At 39.2% G+C, this 22797-nt stretch overlaps 1 protein-coding gene across 2 annotated transcripts in view; it reads right to left on the bottom strand.

Annotated features, from left to right (window-relative positions):
• PDK3 (pyruvate dehydrogenase kinase 3) overlaps nucleotides 1-22797 on the bottom strand; it is a 55283-nt gene that overhangs the window by 5373 nt on the left and 27113 nt on the right. Inside the window, exons 4-10 of one of the 2 annotated variants that reach the window (XM_032100854.1) lie at nucleotides 16237-16421; nucleotides 14055-14144; nucleotides 10676-10753; nucleotides 8480-8556; nucleotides 7171-7272; nucleotides 6454-6564; nucleotides 978-1091 (exon numbers count right to left, since the gene is read on the bottom strand). In XM_032100854.1, the coding sequence (XP_031956745.1) occupies nucleotides 978-1091; nucleotides 6454-6564; nucleotides 7171-7272; nucleotides 8480-8556; nucleotides 10676-10753; nucleotides 14055-14144; nucleotides 16237-16421 (757 nt within the window). The remainder of the gene's footprint in view (nucleotides 1-977; nucleotides 1092-6453; nucleotides 6565-7170; nucleotides 7273-8479; nucleotides 8557-10675; nucleotides 10754-14054; nucleotides 14145-16236; nucleotides 16422-22797) is intronic. The other variant, XM_032100855.1, reaches the window with a different exon arrangement.

Genomic DNA, 22797 nt, shown 5'->3' with positions numbered 1-22797 from the left:
AGGGAGTTCTACAGTTACAACTTCTGTACCCAACAAGTGCTGCAATTATCCCAGAGTTACACATCACAGCACTACTTTGAAAATACTTGAGCTGTGACTAGTAGCTCTAGGTATACTCAAAGTCCTAGTCAAAGTTAAAAGAAAGTAATAGCACTGAAAAATATTTCCCTTCTTTCCACAGAGTGGTGTCTACTGAGATAGCAAGAAAAAGATTTTTGGTCAAAGATATTTTAGTGAGATTTGTCACTGACACAGAGCAGACAGTTCCTCAAACACTTCCCTTCCTGAATGCACTTGGGCTCTGCCAGCACACTGATCTGTGGGGGCTGACCCAGTTCAGTCCCCTGGCCCACCTTTTTCCTCTGAGAAAGGCCAGACCTTTCTTCTCCACACACACATGCAGAGGATGAAACCCATCAGAAGCAGAGGATTCCACAACTCACTTGCTATATACAGCAAGGCACAGTGACAGTGCTAAGCCAATAACCTACACGAGCTACACACTCTGTTCTTTTGAACTCCCTTGTGGAATTCAAGCAGTGTCAACCCTTAGCCCCTGAGTAGCCTGGGCTTTTCCAAAAAATGACAACAAGATCAGTACAGTCTATTGCATCAAGAACTGCATAGAATAGAAGATATTTACTAGTTAGGAGTTGGCCAATGATCTTCTCAATTCTATTGTGGCCAAAACTTAGAAACAAAAAGCATTAACCAAAATTATCTCATATCACAGTTCTTGGAAGATTCACCACTTATAACAATCCAACTGGGGGACTGAAAAAAAATCAAAGCAAACTAACTAGTATTAGTACCAGATTAATATATATAACCTTGGAGTTTAGGATTTTATGTAACTGATTTAGGTTAAAGTGTCAAAGACAGCAAAAATAAATCCCAAAACAAGCTGAAGAGTTAAAAGAGCCTGCTACAAACAACTTGCACTGCATTACTAGTTTATAAAAGGGTCAAATTCATACCTTCAAATAAATAACAGCATCTGAACCCACACCTTCCATTGAGTAGAGTTTAAGGTCACCTTGAAAGTACCTCGCATACAGACGAGAAATTGGCAATCCATAGCCAAACCCAGCCTGTCAAAACAAAAGAACAAAAGGAAAAATATGATGACAAGTTAAAAAAAATGCAACAGATCCCTGCATTAATTTATAAAAGTGAGGACATCTAAATATTAGATTTGTATCAAATTCTTTTTTAAGCTTTCCTTTATTTCTCAGTTTATACTTTAAGTCCATATTCAGTATTTGAGCAATCTCCTTTTTTCCTGTGCATTAGTTTTTAGTACAAAAAAGGCTGAGTCCTTTGCTAGAACTCCCTTGTCCATTCTGCATTTTCTCAGAGGCAGGTAGGTGCAGCATACCATTCATGCTGCTTGCAACCAGCAAAGCAAACCAATGCTCTACACAGCCTCCTCGCTGTGATGACCATTGCTGTAGTACTGCATTGTTTCTTTGGTAAAAATCAGAGTTTTGACAGCATGTTTTTTCTCCCCCAAGCCTGCAATTATTATTCTCGAATGTCTCCACACTTAGGACATAAGAAAGCCAGAGACAACTCTGCTTCATCTAGATCATACTATTAAGTGACTGCTAGTGCCACAGTGCCAGAGATCAGCAGAGTCCTGCAGAGGAATACGCAAGCAATACAAGGCAAATTATGCTCTCTGGTTAACAAAAGATCAGGATTCCACAGCACTGAATGATCTCCTGAAGACTGAGACACACAATTTTTAAAGCATAATGGACTTGATGGGTACAAAGTTTAGATTTTAAATTTACAAAACTAATATTCATAACCATGCCTGCAACAAGATCAATCACTAGGCACCTCTTCCAACCCTCTCTTGTCAGAAAAGTTACAAGAAAACCCTCCAAGTTTCTCTCACTGCAGCAAAGGAGTAAAATTTTGCTCTACACACCAACTCTTTCAGATGACTGGGTATGTGCTGAGAACCACAATGGCTATGCACCCAAATCCCACCTGAATTTTTCAGGACTATCCAGTGCAATAAAGGAATGATTCCAAACACACAAGCATTTGGAAAAAAAAAAAAAAAAGAAACAAAAAAACCCCAAAAACCAAACACATATATAAAGCAATGTAGTAAGGGTGGACTACGAGAAAAATTAGACACCTGAAGCTTTCAGAAAACCAATAAATCATTCCACAATAATATTTGTACAAAAGCAACCTGACAGGTAAGTGATAAACATACCCATAATTTTTAAAACAAAGGCCTAAAATGATACAAAAAAGAGAAGGCTAAGAAGAAGGACTATGCAAGCACTATGCACAGCTAATATGTGATATCACTTTCTAGGAAATCCCTTGAGGGAAAACTGAACATTAAAGAACTTGTACTACAGTGTCCATCAAAAATTCTCTTGCTGTCATCTACTACAACGTATCTTCTGGCCTTTTTTGCCTTGTTTTTACAGAATTCTAAATCTAGTATTAAATTTGTTTACAGTTGCTCACTCAGCTCTTCTGAGCAAAATGAGAAACAGAAATGCCAAGTACACCCTTTTCACACTGCTTGTCATAGTTGTTAGTGTCCATTAGCAGAGTTAAAACAGTTGTTTAGCTGCCCTTTTCCCAACATCTCCCACTAGAGACACACGCATCACTTTCAAACACCTGGTCTTGAAACTTGAGAGATTTCTTTCTTAACCTCTAAAAAACTGATTTGACTGCCTCAGAAAGAACTAAAAAAAAAAGTCAGAAGCTGACTTTCTTTTCTGGAGACTGGACAATAAATACATTACAGAAATTATAAGGCAGAGTGACCAAAAGGCAACTTGTGGACAGTACATACCCCAAGGACCAGCTCAAGTAAAGGGTAATATCAAACAATACTGAAAACACTTTATACTTTCCTCACTCCAGAATTACCCCTCCTTAAAACCCAGCTTCTGCTTGTCTCCTGTTCCTTCATGCTCTGTGCTAGCCCACATCATTATTTCATACAGCCCTCTTTCAAACATTTCCCGTCAGCCTCTTCTGTGCACCGCCTTTAGGGTGTTTTCCAAACCAGGTAACTTACAAGAAACATGAAGACAAGAGACCCCAGATGAGTACCTTGTTAAATCCTGGCCTTGCAAAGGGTATATTTTGCAAAAGACAATTAACAAGAGGTGATTACTACACAGATCTGTGCTTGACCTAGAGGACAGAACAGTCCATGATGGCACATCTGCCTTGAGAAAGGAAAGCTCCTTAGAGAATATTTACCATTAAATGCTATGGTCTGCATTAAACAAATAGGAAGTTATTACATTTCTGTGTTACTAGCATATACAGATTTAAATTAAAACTAATTTAAGCCACGTTTCTCCGTCTTCTGTAAACAAATGCTGCCAGAGAGAAAATCATTAAATTCCCTAAGAAAACCTACTACCACTAAACATGACCATGTGGTTTTGTGTACTCTATGTGCAGTGCAGATGAACCTAAGACCTGCTAGAATTCTGAATGCTGCCATGGTAACAAGGTTTCTCAGCAGTCTTTAAACAACATTTGCAATGACAGGGAGCAAAAATTTTCCCCTATCAACAAGGATACCTCTCTTCCACTGCCCAATTCCATGAATGTTTCATAAACTAGACAGGGGATCATATAATGAGGGGAAGGAACGTTAGAACAGAAAAATATGTCTATTTACACTGCACCATAGCTTAGTTTAGAATATTACCTAAGTCAAGGATGACACACCACCAACCTTCTGCAGCACTGTAATTCTTAAGTGGTTTTGTCTTTGACACTTAACAATAAGGAAACTCCTTCTGTATGGACATCAAAGAGGATTTATGTGGAACCTTTCTGCTAAAGGATTTTTATTTCCAGACTGACATGCAAGGCACAGCATAACTGCATCTGGGCCATAATACATAACAGGTCAAACTTCACTGCTAAGTCCTTGTTCCTGTTAGTAGCAAGATATGGCACAGACTCACAGCTTGACTTTTTTCTTTCTGCACACACATATAAATAACAGAGCTGAACAACTATTCTTGACTTTCAGTCTTGTGCAGGCATTGGTCAGACTCACAGGGCACAAGCTGCTGGATTCACAAGAGAGGAGGATACTTTGTAGGTTTGACTACAGTGGCATAGACTGAGAAAGGCAAATAAAGCCTGAAAACGGGATACAGTAGAATACCACCAAGGATAAATGCCACAAATCAAAGTAAGCAGTTTTGAAGATGAGGAAGTAAACACAGCAATGCATTGCTAAAGATGCACGGAAAAAAGAAAAAAGAATAGTGTCAATCCTAAAATGAACACATTTTATAATCAGAGCTACAAAGAAAGAGACAGTTTAATAGTGCATACAACCGGTAATCAAGGTGTAAGTTTATCCTGAGAACAAGTTTCAGGAAGTCCTTGTAGACTGATACAGTAAATTGCTGATCAAAAGTGAGACAGAACAAAGCCAGATTATGCATCAAGAGAGATTCTGCCATTTGTGACAAAGAAAAAAAGCTTGTATTTGGATTAAGGCCTGTTCCCTCTCACTCACCACATTCAAGAAGATTTTCTATGAAAAAGCAGAAGTCTGAAACATAAGACTGAGATATGCTGTAGAGGTAGGAGCTGTGAAGGATCAGTACCAAGTCAGTGCAGACAGAACGGGGCTTCACACCTCTCACAGTGCAAAGGGGTAAAACCAGTGCAATGTATTGCCATGCCACAATGGTACCCACTGTGGACCAAGACAGTATCATAAAGCCTTTCTGCTCATAAGCCAAAAGGAAATTTATTACCTCTGAGTGATGCCTTTTCCTGGTCTTAAAATCAAGAGTCAAACACTCTAGAAGGGAAAAAGGGATTTTACCTTGGTATTTATTTTAAGGATCCTTAGGTGCACTACATCCAGGTCAACTGCACCTCAATGCACACTGCTATGCACACCCCCAAAAGATCTGGTATAATATTATAGGTCTCATTAATTAGCATATCTATCAAAGATTCCCCAGTGAGAGGCTCGAATGAGCCCCCCTCCCCAAGGAACCTTCCCCTGGATGGTTCTATCTTGGTTTACAGAATGTGTTCTGGAGAGGACCTTGGGGTCTGGGGCACACTGATCCCTAGCTATGAAGCTTCTAAAATGTTTAGTCTCTCAGCTTGACAAACAAGTCCAAGAATGTAGGCAAAAAGCACTAAGAATACAGAAGTTGTAAAAAGGTATAACAGGGATATAAAAGAAAAGGCAAAAAATCTTCATGGCATCATGAGTCACTCTGAACTGATTTTACCCTCACTTTACTGTTAAATATTTTATATCCAAAATAGTCACATGGACAAGAGGGAACAGCCTCCAAGCTGTGCCAGGGAGGTTCAGGCTGGACATCAGGAAGAATTTCTTCACTGGAAGGATTGTCAGGAATTGAAACTGGCTGGCCAGGGAAGTACTGGAGTCAGTCATCATGCCTGGAAGTGTTCAGGAAACAAGTAGACACAGCTCTTAGCGCTGTGGTTTAATTCCAAGCCTTTAGTTAATTTTAAAAAACTGCTTAGGAACATGCTAGATGAGAATGCTCCTAAGCAGGGAAAGGAAATTTCTCAAGAGAATCAACTCCTCAACAGGATTGCATCAGAAGGACAGAGAACAGAGATGAGAAGAGGCAAAATACAGTATCTGTATTAGTCCACTTACTGAAAATCAGTCAAGTGCAACAGTAGCCACACAATTTTTATCACGAGTCAATACACAATTTAATAAAACAATTTAGAAGCAGTATTTTAATAATATTTTTTAAAAATCATGCTTGCTAAAAGAATCTACACATTCAACACTGAAATAATTTCCCTGCCTAGAAGAAACTATGGGGAATTATTTTTTTATTTGAAATCTGGCCCTGATGCATCTCAGAAAGGAGTATCACATGAGATATTTCCAATTAAACAGGAATATACCAAAAGTGTTCATACCACATGCAGGTTTGGGACTATTTTTTAGATGTGTTTTTACAGTCTGTAACTTACAGAAAAATGATCCTCAAGCTTCAGTATAAGCTTGTGCATTGCCAGGAGGTGCTTCTCAAGTGCTGAGCAGTGTGGCTCACCTTTTTAATTCATTTATGATAGGAAACTTCGATAAACAGTAATTTATACACCAAAGAGGAGCTCATTAGGTGATCCACCTTCTCAGTAATATCGCACTAAAGATCCTGCCCATTAATCTGTGAAAAGACTGTGCTTATGCAGTTTTTTTATGCTTGTTTCCAAGAACATAATGTCAAGACAGAAGTAATTTTCTATTCCATAGACCAAGTGATGATAACACAACCCATTTTCTCCTGTTCTACCTGGATAGACTTGCTAATGATAGACCATTTCCTCAATGGAAAACCTGATCCAGCAGGTTGCAGTGAACGGAAATGTAAAATCAGAGCGGTGCAAAGGGATATTTAAACACATATTGCAACTGCTTACCAAAGGCACAGCCCTCGAGGGCTCCAGACTGGGCCTGGGTGCTGTTGAGTACATGTAGTTAAACAATCTGTCTATTTTTCTTAGAGGTACACCTCCACCTTGGTCACTTATCTAAGGAATGAAAATGGAAGAGTTTTAAACATTAGGTTCTGGGAAAAAACCCACAAAATCTCAAGCAGCATTATCTAAATTACTTTATAAATATTAAAAGGAGCAGCTGGGGACTTTGGGGCTGTCTGGTTTGGAGAAAAGAAGGCTGGGAGTGACCTTGTCATGGTCTACAGCTTCCTGAGGAGGGGAACTGGGGAGGGAGGTGCTGATCTCATCTCCCTGGATCTAGTGACGAGACGTGGGAACAGTTCAAAGCTGCAACATCAGCAGGGGCTTAGAGTGGACATCAGGAAGCATTTCTGTATGGGAAAGGTGGTCAAAGAGTGGAATGGGTTTCCTGCAGAGGTCATCAATGGCCCACATCTGTCAGTGACCAAGATACATTTGGACTCTGCCCCTAACAAACGTGCTTTGACTTTTGGCCAGCCCTGAAGTGGTCAGGCAGTTGGACAAGATGTTCCTCATAGGTCCTTCCCAACTGAAAATATTCCATTCTAATGAATATGAAGCAGATGATACAATAATTAATTTGCCTTTTCAAATTATATGTCATACTAATCTAAACCTAGCAGGTTTGCAAGCTGTATATTATTTTTAGGCATTTACCTTAATAGATAGATCTTCTTTCCCCAAAGTGACTAAGGTTTTGATCGATGGATAGGCTTCTTTCTTACCTTCATGCAATTCCACTGTAGCTCTCATTGAATTCTGAAGGTAAAAGAAAATAGTCTCTTTGATCCTAACTTTAACATACAAGCTTTTTGTGACAAGCTAGAACTTGCATTTATTTTGTTGCCTCTACTCTGTCCTACAGTTGTGTAAAAGGTAGAGAAGGCTGTATTTAACACAAATTCAAGTGCCATCCAGTCAATGAATTGCCCAGTTGAATTTTTACATTACAACTTGTTATACATAACTTTTATTTACTTGGTATAGTCAGAGAAAAGAAAGCAAGACTTTTTTTTTTTTCCCTGTGTGAAATCAAGTAAATATACCCACGGGATGAGAACATCCTTCACCTCTACCATGCACAACACCAACAGTGATGCTCACCCACAGAAAGCTAGTTTTGATTTTCTCAGCCTGGGTCACACAATTTTTAAGATACCACCTGTCAATCTGATTTTATAATGCATGTTAACAAGAGTTTCCACTGCCAGTTCTTTACAGCTACAACTTACTGCCTTCAACCTGCTTCACGACTTGTACCAAAAACATACCCACATGTAACGTACCAATTTTCACCTGTTCTGCCCTAGAACTAGTGTTACAAATGGCAAAATGGGGAAAGACTTACATGAACATAGTTGACAAATGTCAGAAATCAAACCCCAAAAACCAGTACTTTGAAAAAGTTTCTCTCTGGCCAAACACAAGTTTTCCCCTCAATTTCTGGTGTTTGGTTACACCACTCAGAGACCTCCTCTCTTCTTTCAAACAATGTAACAGCTCTCACATGTTCTGTTTTCACTGTTGCTCCAATTATTCAGAACACATAAACCCAAACAAAGCATGTCATCTACACTATTCAAAGACACAGGGCCTGTTTTCACAGTAAAGACACTGATCCTAACCAGTCCTCAAATATGCAATAAAGAAGTAAGCTCATGAAAACTGCAAGGTTATGAATATTCCATCACTGCAAAACTAAACTATCTTGAGTGTTTTAAGTTAATCAAAAAAGCCACAAAAGCACAACAGGAGAAGTGGGAAACCAGGCAGTTTTTAAGTACACAAGGTCATAAGAGAGGGGTTTAAATCTGGCTTTTAAACAAGTGAAGAGTGTTTGAAACTTAAGAATACACTTAAGAAAAGAAAACCAAAATAACATTTGAGAGCTGTAACCGGAAGGAATCTCAATTTCAACAGTAATAGGGTCACAAAACCCTCCCAAATATTAACAAGTGCAACCTACCTTGAATAATTCAAATAACATATGAAACAAATGAGAAGGTACATAGACTACTTGAATAGGCTTGTTTGGAGCTTTAGCTAAGAAAAAAAAGAGAAAAATGTCAAATCATTTTTCTTCAAAACAGTATTTTGTAGCATTGCCCTTTATCAGAGTAACATGAACATGTAGGTAAAGACAAGCATGTAAGCATGTTCTAATTTTCCCAGTGCAAAATTAGTTTCATGAAGTAAAACCATAAATTTTAGTCACTGCTATCACCTGAAAGAACACATTATAATTACGATCTTCAAATCTATCCAGTCAGCAGACTTTGTTTAGATAGGAAGCTTCACTAAGCAGTGGTTGGTTTCCTACCAACAGTGTATGTTAACCAAGGGAACTTTCCTACTTAGGTGGGAAACTTTCACATGTTCACATATTATTTAAGCATAATATTTGCTGCACAAAAAGATTCTTAAATTAAAGAAAAAGTAACTGCTTAAATATTCTAAAAACAACTACATATTTTCCCCTCATTAAAACATATAAAATGTAAGTATTCATAAAAAATTTCAAATCTACTTCAAACAATAACACAGCTTCCATATTCCAAACCATCACTGAATTGTTTGCCCACTGCTGTCCCCCTGTGAGTGTTTCAGCAGAGGGGTACAGCTTGGCACAGCTCTGAATGCCAGAATGCTCATTGACTGATTGGGCAGGAAATAATACAGCTGCATTTAATACATTCCAGGACAGTTCTGGTGCTGAAGATGAAGTCATCCCTGAACATTCAAATATCTACTGGCATTAAATTATGCAGTCACAGAAAGTCAGACTGAGCAGCAGTTCAGACTGAAGGGAAGTCTCGAACTGTCTGCTTCATAAATTCCAGAAAGATATAAATATGCACTAAGAACATGACTGGAGTCAACTTCACTCCTTCTGGCACTGAGGGCTGGTAATAATCCCAGTAATTATTTTATGAGACATGGTAGTGAAAAATCCTAGGAAAAGGAGAAGACTAAAACAATGCTCTGCAAGGCAACTTGATACTTCATCCTGTTAATTTTATCAGCCCATACTCCCATTCCCTTACTTCACCAAAACCAAGGCAAACTGACTGACACTTGTTTGAGGCACAGAGACAGAAGATGAGATATCGTTGCTCTTGTGAGGTAATTTGCAAAGTTCCTTTCCTCATATTGATAATAAGATGGTTTAAAGGAAATAGTTCATTCTTTATTCACTTTTTTTTTTTAGCTCCAGCAGCTTGCTTTCTCTACTGTTGGATCTTTTTACTTACGCTGTCAGATGAATTTTGCATTGATTGATTCCTCTGCTGCAACACTCAGTACTTTTATCTCTAGAATCACCCAGTTTAAAAGGGGAAGGTTGGGTCCCTTGGTTTTGGGAGAGATAGGTGGTAATACCTCATTGCTGACAGTATCACCTTGTGTAGAGAAATATTTCTATACTACTCAGTAGTACTTTGAGCAACACATATTCCATATATCACACTCTCCATTGAGTGTTACCTATTTTTGAGACTTTTGCAATTCTGCTACTGAAGTCTGGAAACATCTTAGTCTTGTTTGGCTGCTGTCCAAAATTTGGGAGAGGATCACTTAGGAAATTTTTTTTTTAACTAAAGAAAATAAGCTCCTTTTTGTCAATAAAATAATGAACAAAAAGCAGTCAATACGCTGACAAGGCCTGTCTCATCAGTTTTGTGTCATCCAATTACCATCTCTGCAATCAACTTGAAACAGATTTTCATGTGATAAGTTTATGATAGGATTTAAAGCATAGACTACCTAATAAAAATTCCAATTTTGCAATCTTACACAGAAGGGCTCACCACTGTGTCAAGAGTGCCAGTGGAATTCATTATAAGCACACTTTGGAATAAAACAAGTTTCAGTTCAGTTAGATTAGAAGGCAGGCATGTTTCCTTCTCAGTTATGAGGAGTCTTGATTTATTTTCTTCAAAGTGATAGCGAGTTCAGCAGATAGAACTCCGCATTCAGCATAAAGAAGCACACATCATGATGATAAACTATAATTCAGGTGCCCATGTAGACACATTAGAACAAAAGCAACTGCATACAGGACTGCAGAGTTCAAATTACAACTTACAATTAGTTAACAAAACTAGAAATCACATATCAGAAATGCATTTTCTTACATACATCAATCAAATAATTTCATAATTACCATTGAATTCTTCAACTTCCAGATCAGGTGCCACTGTATAGTACTGTTCACATAACATCTTAGCTGTTTCATAAGCATCTACAAAACAACACAACAAACACTGATTTATCAAAATCTTCTAGAGACGACCAGCAGTGTTCATCCTCTCTGTGAAAGACCACAAACAGAACACTCATTTTGAGCACTAGTTTACAAGCATGAAGCTGGTATCCAATCTAGTCCCTTTTTCTCTGTACACTCGTAGCCCAGTTGTCAAGAAAGGGAAAACTCTACCTAAAGCTCTAAAAAGAAAAGCACAGTACTGGAGGGAAGCTATTTTTCATCCTTGTTCAGGGCTTGAAAACGCAGAAGGATATAATCTTAGGCTGACCATAAAAATCTAGTTATTTTTCATTCCCTTATTACAATTTAATACTTGCTCTTTCCACCTCAAATAAAAAAGGATGATATTGCAGCCATAAATTCAAGTTTTCCAAACACAATACTGTTTACAATACTTAATTTTCAAGATCTTTTGGGGGAAAAGCTGGAATTGTTAAGATTCTTCATTCCTTCCTACTGAACCAAAAATTACTCCCCCTGAAAATACCTCCCCATAGCCCAAATCAGGCTTTACATATTGTTAAAATACCAGTAGAAAGTTTAAGTTAACCTTTGTCACTAGTGGTGTCCCTCAAGGTTCAATACTGGGCCCAGTATTGTTTAACATCTTCATCAATGACTTGGAGGAAGGGGCAGAGGCCTCCTCAGCGAGTTCACTGATGGCACAAAGCTGGGAGGAGTGGCCGATAACCCCAAGAGCTGTGCAGCCCTTCAGAAGGGCTTTGACAGGCTGGAGAGATGGGCAGAGGAACGCTCTGAAACTCAGCCAGGGCAAATGCAGGGTCCTGCACCTGGGCAAGAACAACCCCAGGCACCAGCACAGGCTGGGGGCCGACCTGCTGGAAAGCAGCTCTGAGGAGAGGGGCCTGGGGCTCCTGGTGGACAACGAGCTGTCCATGAGCCAGCAGTGCCCTGGGGGCCAGGAACACCAATGAATCCTGGGGTGCATTAGGAACAGCACTGCCAGCAGGTCAGGGAGGGGATCCTGCCCTGCTACTCAGCCCCAATGAGGTGTGTTTGGAGTGCTGTGTCCAGTTCTGGGCTCCTCAGGACAAGAGAGACATGGAGATCCTGGAGTGGGTCCAGTGGAGAGCAACAAATATGGATTAAGGCCTGCAGCATCTCTCTTACCAGGAGAGACTGAGGGATTTGAGCCTGTTCAGCCCTGAGGAGAGACAACTGAGAGGGGACCTCATCAATGCCTAAGAGTATCTGTGGAGGAGGTGCCAAGAGGATGGAGCCTTTTGGAGGTTCTTTTCTGTGATGCTGAGCAATAGGACCAGAGGCAGAAACTGATGCACAGGAAGTTCCACCTGAACATGGGGAAGAACTTCCCTGTGCAGTGACCAAGCACTGGCACAGATTGCCCAGAGAGGGTGTGGAGTCTCCCTTACTGGAGATGTTCAAGAACCATCTGGACACAATCCTGCGCCATGTGATCTGGGATGAGCAGGGAGGTTGGACCACATGATCCATTGTGCTCCTTTCCAACCTGACCCATTCTGGGATTCTATATTTGAAAGATTTCTTCCTGGTTTCTTAGCAAATCTAGGTCAGTCTGAGTGCAGTCTAACATTTCATCTTCCTCTAAAACTCAACTCTTTGGCAGAGTGCTAAGACTGCGAAAGAGACTGTGAAGTTCAAAGCATGCTTCATGGTGTGGATGGAGATAAAGTAGCAACAAGAGTGAGGGATCTATTGGTAATCTAAAATCCTGGCTCCAGGAACAAACCTGAATTTGCCGTCAGCTCAAAAGTCTTAAGTGAGACAGAGACAGCCACTTCACACAGCACAGACACAACACCTGGTGTAGCTGCTTGAAGCAAGAAGTGGCTGTCTAAATAATTTCTTCAATGTTTGAAGGGCATACAGAGCTTGTAGCTTCCACATACAATACCACATCGACATTTTAACTGATAAACAGCCCAGAATGCTGCCTGTGAACCAGAACATTTGGGAGCTAGCACAGCATACAGAACATAAATTAACCCCTCCACCAATTCTACAAGGAAAGGCCTCAATCACCTTGACAGGACTATACAACCCCTGTCTTTAAGGACATTTCATTTCTTTGAAAGGCAACACTGTTGGCTACACCCTTGTTTGTTCAGTGCTGTGTAAGACCTATTTTAGCTACTTGCTTGAAAACTGGACTTAGCACCTTCCGACACTATGCACTCCCCTGTCCAAGGCAGCAAGTATGAATCTGATGATCAAAATTGATTCAAATATTGCTATTGGTAGGAAAAGCTAAATAAACAACATGGCTGTAACATATACAATGCTGACACCAAAGTGGAGTACGGTCAATCGAAACAAAAAAAAAGCTGCTGAAAAAGGCCACCTTAGGAGCCAAGAAGAGCTAGAAAAAAAGCCGTAAGAGAGCTGTAAAAAGCATTACAAAGCAAGCTATCATGCAGGTCAGACTTTGAGATAAGAAAGGTTTCCCTCTCCCTTCACCAAAGGGTGAGAGAAAGTAAAGGGGAGAAATGCATTCTTCCCCCCTTTGCAGCTGCACTAACAGCAGCAAAGGATAGAGCCTGGAATTCTCTCCTACAGCAAGACCTGCATTTGCTAATAGATACACCCAGAGTGTGAACCTCCCACGGAGAAATTCTTGAAGCAGCCAGCATTGCCTCATGCCTGCTTGTTAACATTCTGAAAGCATGTGAACATTCACAACTCAGCAAACAGGACTTCAGTGTGACTGTGCCAGATCAGTCAGGTGCAACCATCACATCCATGTCTTCTGCAGGAGACAGAACAGGCTGTGGTATGATCAGATGACAGAGGAAGGAGGAGTTTCACCGGGATATCTGTACACACGAGGACATTTACAGAAAGGCCTAGCTAAAGCAAACTAAACCAAATGGCAACTTCACTTACTCTCAGTTTTCTGTAGTACCAGCATGAGATACAAAGGCAGTACATGAGAACCCGCTTCTAAGTATTTCAGGAAAAAACCATCTAAAGTTTAACAAAACATTTAGACACTTCATCTGATATTTAAAAGTACAAATTAAAGCTATTAAAAATCAAATTGTTTTCTTAGTTCTGTTAACAGACCAAAAGTTTCTCTCTTCTCAATAATGAAGACATTAGAAAGCCTCACTAAGCCCAGGGCTTTATTGTGAGCAACTGCAGAGCTTTCATTTATTAAAATAAGAAAAGAGAAATGGATTTAAATCACCTTCAGTCTCTTGTATCTCAATAACATATTTCTGCATATTTTAAGTTGGGGGGATTTCGGTCAACAAAAATATTAACTTCATCTTACCTTTAACCACCTCTGCCACATCACAATTAGGATCGATACTTCCAATATGTTTGGGATGAGCTGGATTAATATCTCCACCAAACAGAAGTGCTAAAATAAAAAAGAAATGGTAGTAAATTATTTATTACCCTTGAGGCAGCCCAGAAAGTTTCAATTTGATGGTATCAGAGGCTTCCTGTACACTGCATCATTTTGTAAAAAGATACTCTAGCAAATTGTTACAATCCTCATTTAGGAAGACTACTTGTCTAACTGCTCATCTTCCCCCCTTTTTTTCTAGTTTTTACAGTTAAGACTAGTTAAAACAGAATTTGTGATGTAGGAGGGTTAAGGTGAAAACCTACATTTCAAAGCAGATTATCAAAAATTAGATAAAACTTAAATGTAAAATGCCATTATGCCAGAACAGAAGCACTCACAACAATGAAAACATTACAGTAAAAAGGAATGCAGAACTGTAAGGCATCATTAAAAGCCTTTTACACTCACCTAAGCTGCAATTTCACAGCTGGCACAGAGGTCTCACTCACTCACTCGACTTTCTCCCTGGATCTCAGAAGTATGATCCCCACTCCCTCTTTGCACAAGGGTCTGGTACTCACCAGACCCTTCACCAAGAGTTTAAAGAAGACTCTCAAAGAAGTAGAAAGGTTTTATACTTTATTTCAGGAGTGATTTTCTGCTATTTTAGCAAGTTAGTGAGCTCTGACATGAAGCAGGTGCAGCATGAGGTGAGCAAAAGTCCAGATCTGAAAGCTTTTCCTACCCTGGGCACAGCAAGCTCATACACTGGGTACTGTGTCCTTGCAGAATGGTGCTGTAAGAAACAGTCTGCCAGGAATGTAGGAACAGAAATGCAAACTACGTAAAAACTTGGTTTTGCATTCTGCTTTCCAATTATCTTTTTCTTCAGTGCTTCAAGATTAATATTTGCCATCACAGACATACCACTAACACTGCTAACACACAGACATTAGACAAGGTTAACTTTAAGCACCTACAAGCAGTTTTAAGCTCCAATCAGTTAAAGAAGAGGATCCATAGGAAAAGGTAGTTCAGTTCAATGAATCAAGTTTAATATTTTAGAATTAGTGCAAATTATGCTAGCACTCAGCCCAAGAATTCTATTAGGACAATGTTTGTACTCTATTGCTAGAACTCTTCTATGAGAGCCTTTAAACTTGGTTTTATGTCTGTCATTTGTCTGCCCAGGTACAAGTAAGGAAAAAACTGTACATTTATCTCACTTTGTATGCTTTGCCACATCCAAGTTATCTGTGCACACACAGCAAGGCATTTGTTAGTCACGGAAAAGGTTACTGGAAAGACACACAACTTGTAGTAAAACACCTCATACTACAGTACTCCAGCGTCCGCATTTTCTGTAGCATACAACAATTTCTAAGAGCTCAGAAAAGCAGAATACTTAGCAGAGAATGAAGCTCTAGAGCTAAAAGGCACAAGACACACTAAAACAGATCAGAAGACTGTCCTTAACTTTACATAGATCACTTTCTGCATGGTTGCACATACTGGTTAATAGGAGCTGTGCAAGTAACTCCCTTCACTCTGTAATATGAATATAAAAAAGTGAGTTTATTAGTAACAACAAATGAAACAGAACCTAATGACAAAGGATGACTAATTCCAGCATTTATCCATAAATAGGAAATAGGAAGTAAGGGAAGATGAGATATAATCTAAAACTTCAGTTAGAAATACTCAATCTCTTTAGAAGGCAAGACAGTCTAGATAACTTGCTGGAAAGAACAATATGTATAGTACATAACCTATTCAAAATTTATGGCATCTTTGCGTTTCACTGTGAAATAAATATGAGCTCTACAAACTATGTTGAAAGCTCTGTGAGCAGAAAGATACAGCTACTCTACTACTATCTAAAAATACTTCATATATCACTTCACAAGCCATCTCAGCCAACAAGACTAAAAAGCGACAGCCACACTAACAAAGACTAACAATTCTAAAAGAAAGCACACTGGTGTTTTGGATTCATTTCTGATCACTGCAAAGTACCAAAGTAACCAGTTGCCAGTATATCTTTTACCATAAGTAGCACAGAATAGTCATGAGTAAGGAAAAAAAACCAAAACAAAACAAAGCTTCAGGTTTACAAGCAGTAACGAATGAGTTTTCAAAGAAGAGAAAAGCAATTACTTACTGTGTTGGTTAATAAGCATACGGAAAGAGATGCGGTTGGTGTAGAATCTATCTAGAAAATACTGGATGTTACTGCTAACAAATGGGTCAAACCCATATTTTTCCTTGTATTCAATCACCCCTTGCGCCATGGTTGGAACCACGTCATTGTGTCTGTTCCTCACTTTAATTAAAACATCTAAAAAGCTACAGGAAACAAAATTAGAAACAGATTGTTAGAAGTAAAATTAAACTCAACAACAGCATAACCATATTATCTGTTTACTACCCCTCCCAGTCAATAACAAAGTATCAGAGGGAAAACACAAAAATATAGTACTTCAACAAGCCTATTTAAAGAGAAGTATTTGAGCAACTTCTCACTCACAAGACCTGTGAAGCATTTAGAGCCCCAAATTAAGTTATTCCTCCCCAAAACTTCCTTGAAATTAAATCAATTTCTCTTCACCATTGATGGATAGCAAAAGATTCTCTTTCACCGTAATCACATGCAGTATGGTAACTCTCATCCCCTGCAACTTCTAACAGTAGCTGGGAGATTGGAAAGGAAACTCAGGAAAAACAACCTGACCGCCCTTTATAATGTCTTTAGAAAAATTCATGTTTTCTTCCCAACACCTAAACCCACGCAGTTAACTTCGAATGCATTTCCTTCACCTGGCGTCTCTCGGGCTAAGTTAGAATCTCAGGACAAGTAACTGTGTGACTCCTGTTCAGTTTCCTCTCACACCACTGGATGGCAGAGCAAATACAACGGAGCTCTCCTCCGGAGCTCGGCAAATTTTGGGATAACACTAACACTCCCATTGCTTTTAGCAAGCATTTCCTTTGAAACAGCTTGGAGAATTTCTGTTTCTCCTGCCAAGGCAGCTCAACACCTATGATCTTCAATGTGCTCATCCTTTTTTCCCCCCACATGGTAACTCATACATACTGGAAATATCAATTATTAGTAGCTTTCTAAAGCTGAAACATGGAAAATCAGTACTACTCAACTCTGCTACATTCTCCAATATTAAATTAATGTTAACACCACAATGTTTATGTAATGTTGTTTTATAAAGTACAAATGGTGAAATGCAGCTTTCCAAAGAAAGCACAGCTGGAAGAGCTGTTCAGCTATGCCTGTATCTGCAACTCTACAGATCCTTTCTCAAAAAACATCAGCAGCAGAACATACTTGGTGGATCTATAATGAATACTGATTATAAATGCATTCATTATTTCTATCAAAAGTAGAATATACACCAGCTAAGGAAAGAATCACAGAAATTATTGAAAGGTCATCTACTCCAATGCCCCTGCAAATAAGCAGGGGAAAGAACAAAGACCACGTAAAGTAAAAAAGACCAGCCATTTAAATCTGATGCTTTCTTCCTTTTCAGCACCACTTAGTCAAGACAATTTTTTTATACCATTCTTAACAAGTGACATACTTCTAAAATAATTTCTCCTACTCTACACTGCCAGCTGCAAAGGAATGTAGGGTTCCTTTTTACTACTTTTTTCATGATCTTAAGTCTAGCTATCAGTTTTTGCCTGTGTGTTAAACAGCTCAGCAGTCTTTCAACACTCCTCTGTTGCATAGGAAAGGGGAAGTTTTAACTGCCTAATTCCCCATTCTAAATACTATCACAGTACAGAATGACTGCTCTCTTACTCACCAGTCTTGCTGACTGGGCAGCTTAGAACATTTAATGCTTAAAAGGTTTATCGACTTTTTATGTTTATTCAGTCTTGACTCTGTGTGATCTGTTGCCACTGAGAGGTGATGTTAGAGACTGGTGCCTGGCTGTACTTGTACTGCTTCTCTGTTTCTGAGCAACAAGACCCTAGTGAAGAGCAGAGCTGGAAGCAGCACTTACAGTCATGTCTGAAACAGAACTGACAACACTGTCTCCTGATAGCTGCTCTGCTATTTGTTTTTAAATACCTCCACTATCCACAATATATACCTGATGCCAAGAGGGCAAATTGTTCACCGATATCCCACTCCCGAAGTGCTTAAATGCACAGAGCATGCCAAAGGGCAAAGGGCTTAGGTTTATCTGCTGCAGACCAGCAAAATCATAGCTGAAGCTTAATCAGCATATAACTAAATATATAATAAAGTAATTCCTCATTATTGCACTGATATGGCAAACTTCCTGTTCCATCTTGCAAGATAACTGAATTAACTCACGTGTTTCCATCAAGCAGATGCTTTTAAAGGAGTAAACACAAGAAGCAAACAGAAGAAGCATACAGACACATTTGGAGTAGCAGGGCAGAAATCAGAACATATCTCCTTAATCTTAACACTCATTCCTTACAGTCCCTCTACCCACTACACCCCTGAAAGACACAAAGCTTTTATTGTACTCAAACTGTGGGAGACCATATTAAGGAATTTTTAAACTGCTTATGGAATTTACTGGGAATACTCCAGAACAGCTCTGAAAATTTTATTTGCCAATTACTTTTTTCCCCTACAATTCTGTTTTTTTCAAAACGATGAAGAATAAATGATGTAGTTGGTTTTACAAATGAGAAATTATTAATATGAAGTTACTTTAGTTAAGTGAGCTTCAGTGCTTTCTGTTAATATACAAGAACATTTCAGGCATTACCACAGGTGTTAAATAAATGAAGGCTAAAAAATTCTGCAAAGACAAAAATAACTTGTGTTGTGACATTCATTAATTAACTTCCTAATAACCTGTATATATTATTCTGTTTTGATCTATCATTACAGTGCAAGAAAACAAGCATAAGAAAGTCAGTATGAAGACAGAGGGAATTTTTTTATGTCTCTTATGGATAGTATTATCTGAAAGATGAAAACCAAGAAAGTAATGAATAGAGTAAAAACCCTTTTAAATGCAACAGATGCAATGGTTTGGGTTTTTTTTTAAATGGCTGGGTTTTTTTGAAGCAGTGTTAGCTGGCAGCTGAGTATCACCAGAAACAGAGGTAAAAGTTCACACTGAAAGATTTCTCTACTAGAAAGTGTATCTACTTCCAAAGTTCAAAACTAACTAAAGTAGCATTTCATCTTACGTAAAAGTAACAAATGGCACCTTCGTAATCAAAAATAGAGCAATATTTACTTAGGTTAAACTGCTTACAGAACCACTATTTTAACTGCAGTGCTGCAGAAAGGAAGGCTCCTTGTTTACTAAGCTCCTTGTGTGTGTTATCTCAGGCATGTTGGCAGCTGATGGCCTCAGTGCCTCCCAGCTCCAGGACACTCCCCCGCACACCCTCCCTTGAGAGGGCCACAAAGAGAAAAATCATCAAAGAAACTCGGGGGTGTAGAGGCTGCACTAAGTGTCCTTTGAGAGCACATGGGAACAGCATGTTTTACAAACCTTTCAATTTTTGAAACACAGCTCCCACCTCCATGTGTTTACTGGATGCATATTGACATCTTGGGAAATTTCCAACACTTCTGCCCGCTCACACCCTTCACCAAGCGTGGACACCTTATCTTAGGGCTCCTGTTATCACACTGTTTGGCAGAACTGCAGAAAAACTTCCACCTGACCTCTCTACAGCTCAAAAAAAGTATTTGTGTTATCGAAAATGTAAAACTCACCTACCATGTGGCAAGTGCCCACACTACTGACAGTGACACAGTAATGTGGCAATGTTGCAGTAAGGCTTCATGAGGTCTGCCAACCAACAGAAGGCAACAAACTGAAACGCTTCTGAAACGCTTCATCAGAAAAATGCCGAGGCAAAAATATCTCTTCAAAGGACTTTGTCCAACATTCACAAAAAGGTAAGGCTCATGAACATCCATCTGCCCTCAAATTCATTACATTAGGAGCAGAGAGAAGTTGGGCCACTCTGAAAAACATCAGCTTTAGTTTAGTCTCTGCACCTACTTCTATAACCACTCACCCTTTCCATTGCAGGGGCACTGCTGGCTGTCTTTGTTGGCCACACACTGTAACACTTCAGGGACCACAGAGCTAAAAGTAGGTTATTCTTCTATCACCTTGGAGTCAGGCTCACAGCCCTCCACATTCTTCCACTACATCAATTTCCCAATTCACTTCACCGTGTGGCTTTACACACAGTTGTGCCAGTACATGGATGACATCTGCAATACTATAACACTAATACAGAAAATGGTTTCCTCAGAAAGAGAGCCCAGACTCTGAGAATACCAGAGCAGACTCCCAGAGAAGCAGAGATGGTAACACAAATAGAGGACAATTTTCTGTTCAATTGATAAAAGCATTGCACCATTTTAGAAAGCAGTAATTGAAGAACTACTGGCAACATTGATAGAGCACATCTGTGGATACTCAACCTCCGTGAACGACCAGTTTAGCTCCCCTTCTCTCCTGCGCTACTATAACCCTGATTAGCCAGAACAGAAAGTGAAGTCCACCTCAGCTGACGGGAAGTCCACCAGGGCACTCTTTAATTTCCAAAAATCAACTGCTCTGTTATGCTTCATGTTTTGAGTGTCTGAGGTCAACATGACATTCAGCTCCAAAAAGAAGCTGCTGGGATGGGTACTGGACAGAGACACTTCCACCCGGGCAAGACTCACATCTTGTAACACTAATTAAGCTAAAGAGAGAAGAGATGGGGGCCATCATGAAATGCCTGAATCACCTGATGCCCCACAGGACTGACAAGGATGGGCATTCGATGACCAAAGAATGCAAGGTTGGGTCTTCTGTACTACAAGCCATACAATCTGTAACATTAATATGTAAAATGTGCTGTTCTACAGCATGTGCCACACAGGAACAGGACAGTGGAGAGAAGACAAGAGATGAAGCCTGCTCCAATCCCTTATTAAAGGCTGCTCTTGGCAAGGTACTCAGAGATACCCCACAGATACTGCCCACACAAAAAAGGCTTTTGGTCCATACCTTATAAACCTCCAGGTTTTCCTTTAAGCAAATCAATCTGGTTGAAAAAAAGAACTATTCCTATTTATGCATCCTTAAAGACACTTACACAATGTCCCAGACAATGGCTCAAATTCGGTATGTAATGATATGTGCAATCAGAAAAGAACAGAAAACTTTTATACAAACTTAAATGAACTCCGAGATGTGGGGCTTTTCCCCACTGAGAAGCTCATTAGCTACCAGCATTCCTGATACTTTCTGACCATACTGACACACTTCTGACCACAAGACATAAAAGTAGGATAGGACTAGGTAGCAGCAACATGGAATACTGACACAGGAGTTGAGAAATTTGTTAGATTTATCTGTGGGTTATTATAAGATAAATATGGACATAGTTATGAGTATTTTTGAAAGATGCAGTTTGTAACTAATATTAAAAAAATCCTAATTACAGTTCAATATGCAGTTAAATGGCTTAGCCTTCAGTAGGTTAGGAACAGATGACATCCCAGAGCAAGAAAGTAAATCTGACTTTCTAATCTTAGGTAGCCTATCCAATACTGCCAAAAGAAACAAATCTGCTCTTTAATTGGATAATACATTTTTAATATCTTTTCACAGGCCAAATGCAGTACAGAAGACAACTCTTACTGTCAAAGACCCTAGCTGGACTTCACTTCAATAGGCAGCAATAAATTCCAAGCATTCTTATTATATGTGCTTAATTACATAGAATACAATAATTGCAAGATTGCAAAGCTTTTAACAAACAGTTATACTGAATGATATTGATATTTGCTTCATTATGAAATATTTGTTCTACCATACTCATATAGAGCATCGCAAACAATATTTGCAGTTGCCATGAAACAATATCAAGAATGCCATATCCATATGGCAGATTTAGATAATTCATGTGTTAATTATGAGACTCTCAAAATAGATCTCCAAGAGAACTACTCATTAGCCTTCATAAATACATGTATTTATTATATTGTGATCTACCTTGAACCTCTGAAGTTCCTAAAAAGGTGAAATTCAGTTGCCTAAATACAGAACACCAAAGATGGTTTCAGAAACTACTTAACCACCTTGCCTCAACCCACACCCAGGACATTACAGGCTTAAGAGGACCTGTGTTACACTTGCCAGGCTCACACAGGTGTTTAGGACATCTCATGCCATTTCAAAGGGCAACAGACACTTAAGTTTCGGCAACCTCATCCCACAAAGGAAAGCCTGCTGATAAACTAGTCACAAGCAGAAATTCCTGTGTCATCAGCAAACAGTAAATACAGAATCACAAAATCTAACAGCTAGAGTGGTTGAAAAATTGATTTATCCTCTACAGAACAGGCACACCTAGAATGCCACTAAAAACTATCTAATCTATTTATAAAAGCTTTTTAAATAGGATGCTCTACAGCCTTCAGTCTGTTCTCATTAATATTACAATCTTTACTTTTGCCCTGCATGCATTCTCAACTTTAATAAAAACCAGTTCTTCAGTCCTCCAGTTCTTCAGTTAGAGCAACCAATTATCCTTTATTACAGTGGCCTTATTTTTTTGGCACACACAGACTTCCAGCGTCTCCAGTGTCTTTTTTTTGCCAGTCTCAACAAATGCCTTCAGCATTATTCAGAGGTGGAACTATCCAAGTCTCTAAATCTTGTTCCTTTCACATCAATACTGTCCGCAAGTG

The sequence above is a fragment of the Corvus moneduloides genome, chromosome 2 (genome assembly GCF_009650955.1).
Source record: "Corvus moneduloides isolate bCorMon1 chromosome 2, bCorMon1.pri, whole genome shotgun sequence".
Classification (NCBI taxonomy): Eukaryota; Metazoa; Chordata; class Aves; order Passeriformes; family Corvidae; genus Corvus; species Corvus moneduloides.
This window is presented reverse-complemented; position numbering and strand designations above follow the sequence as displayed.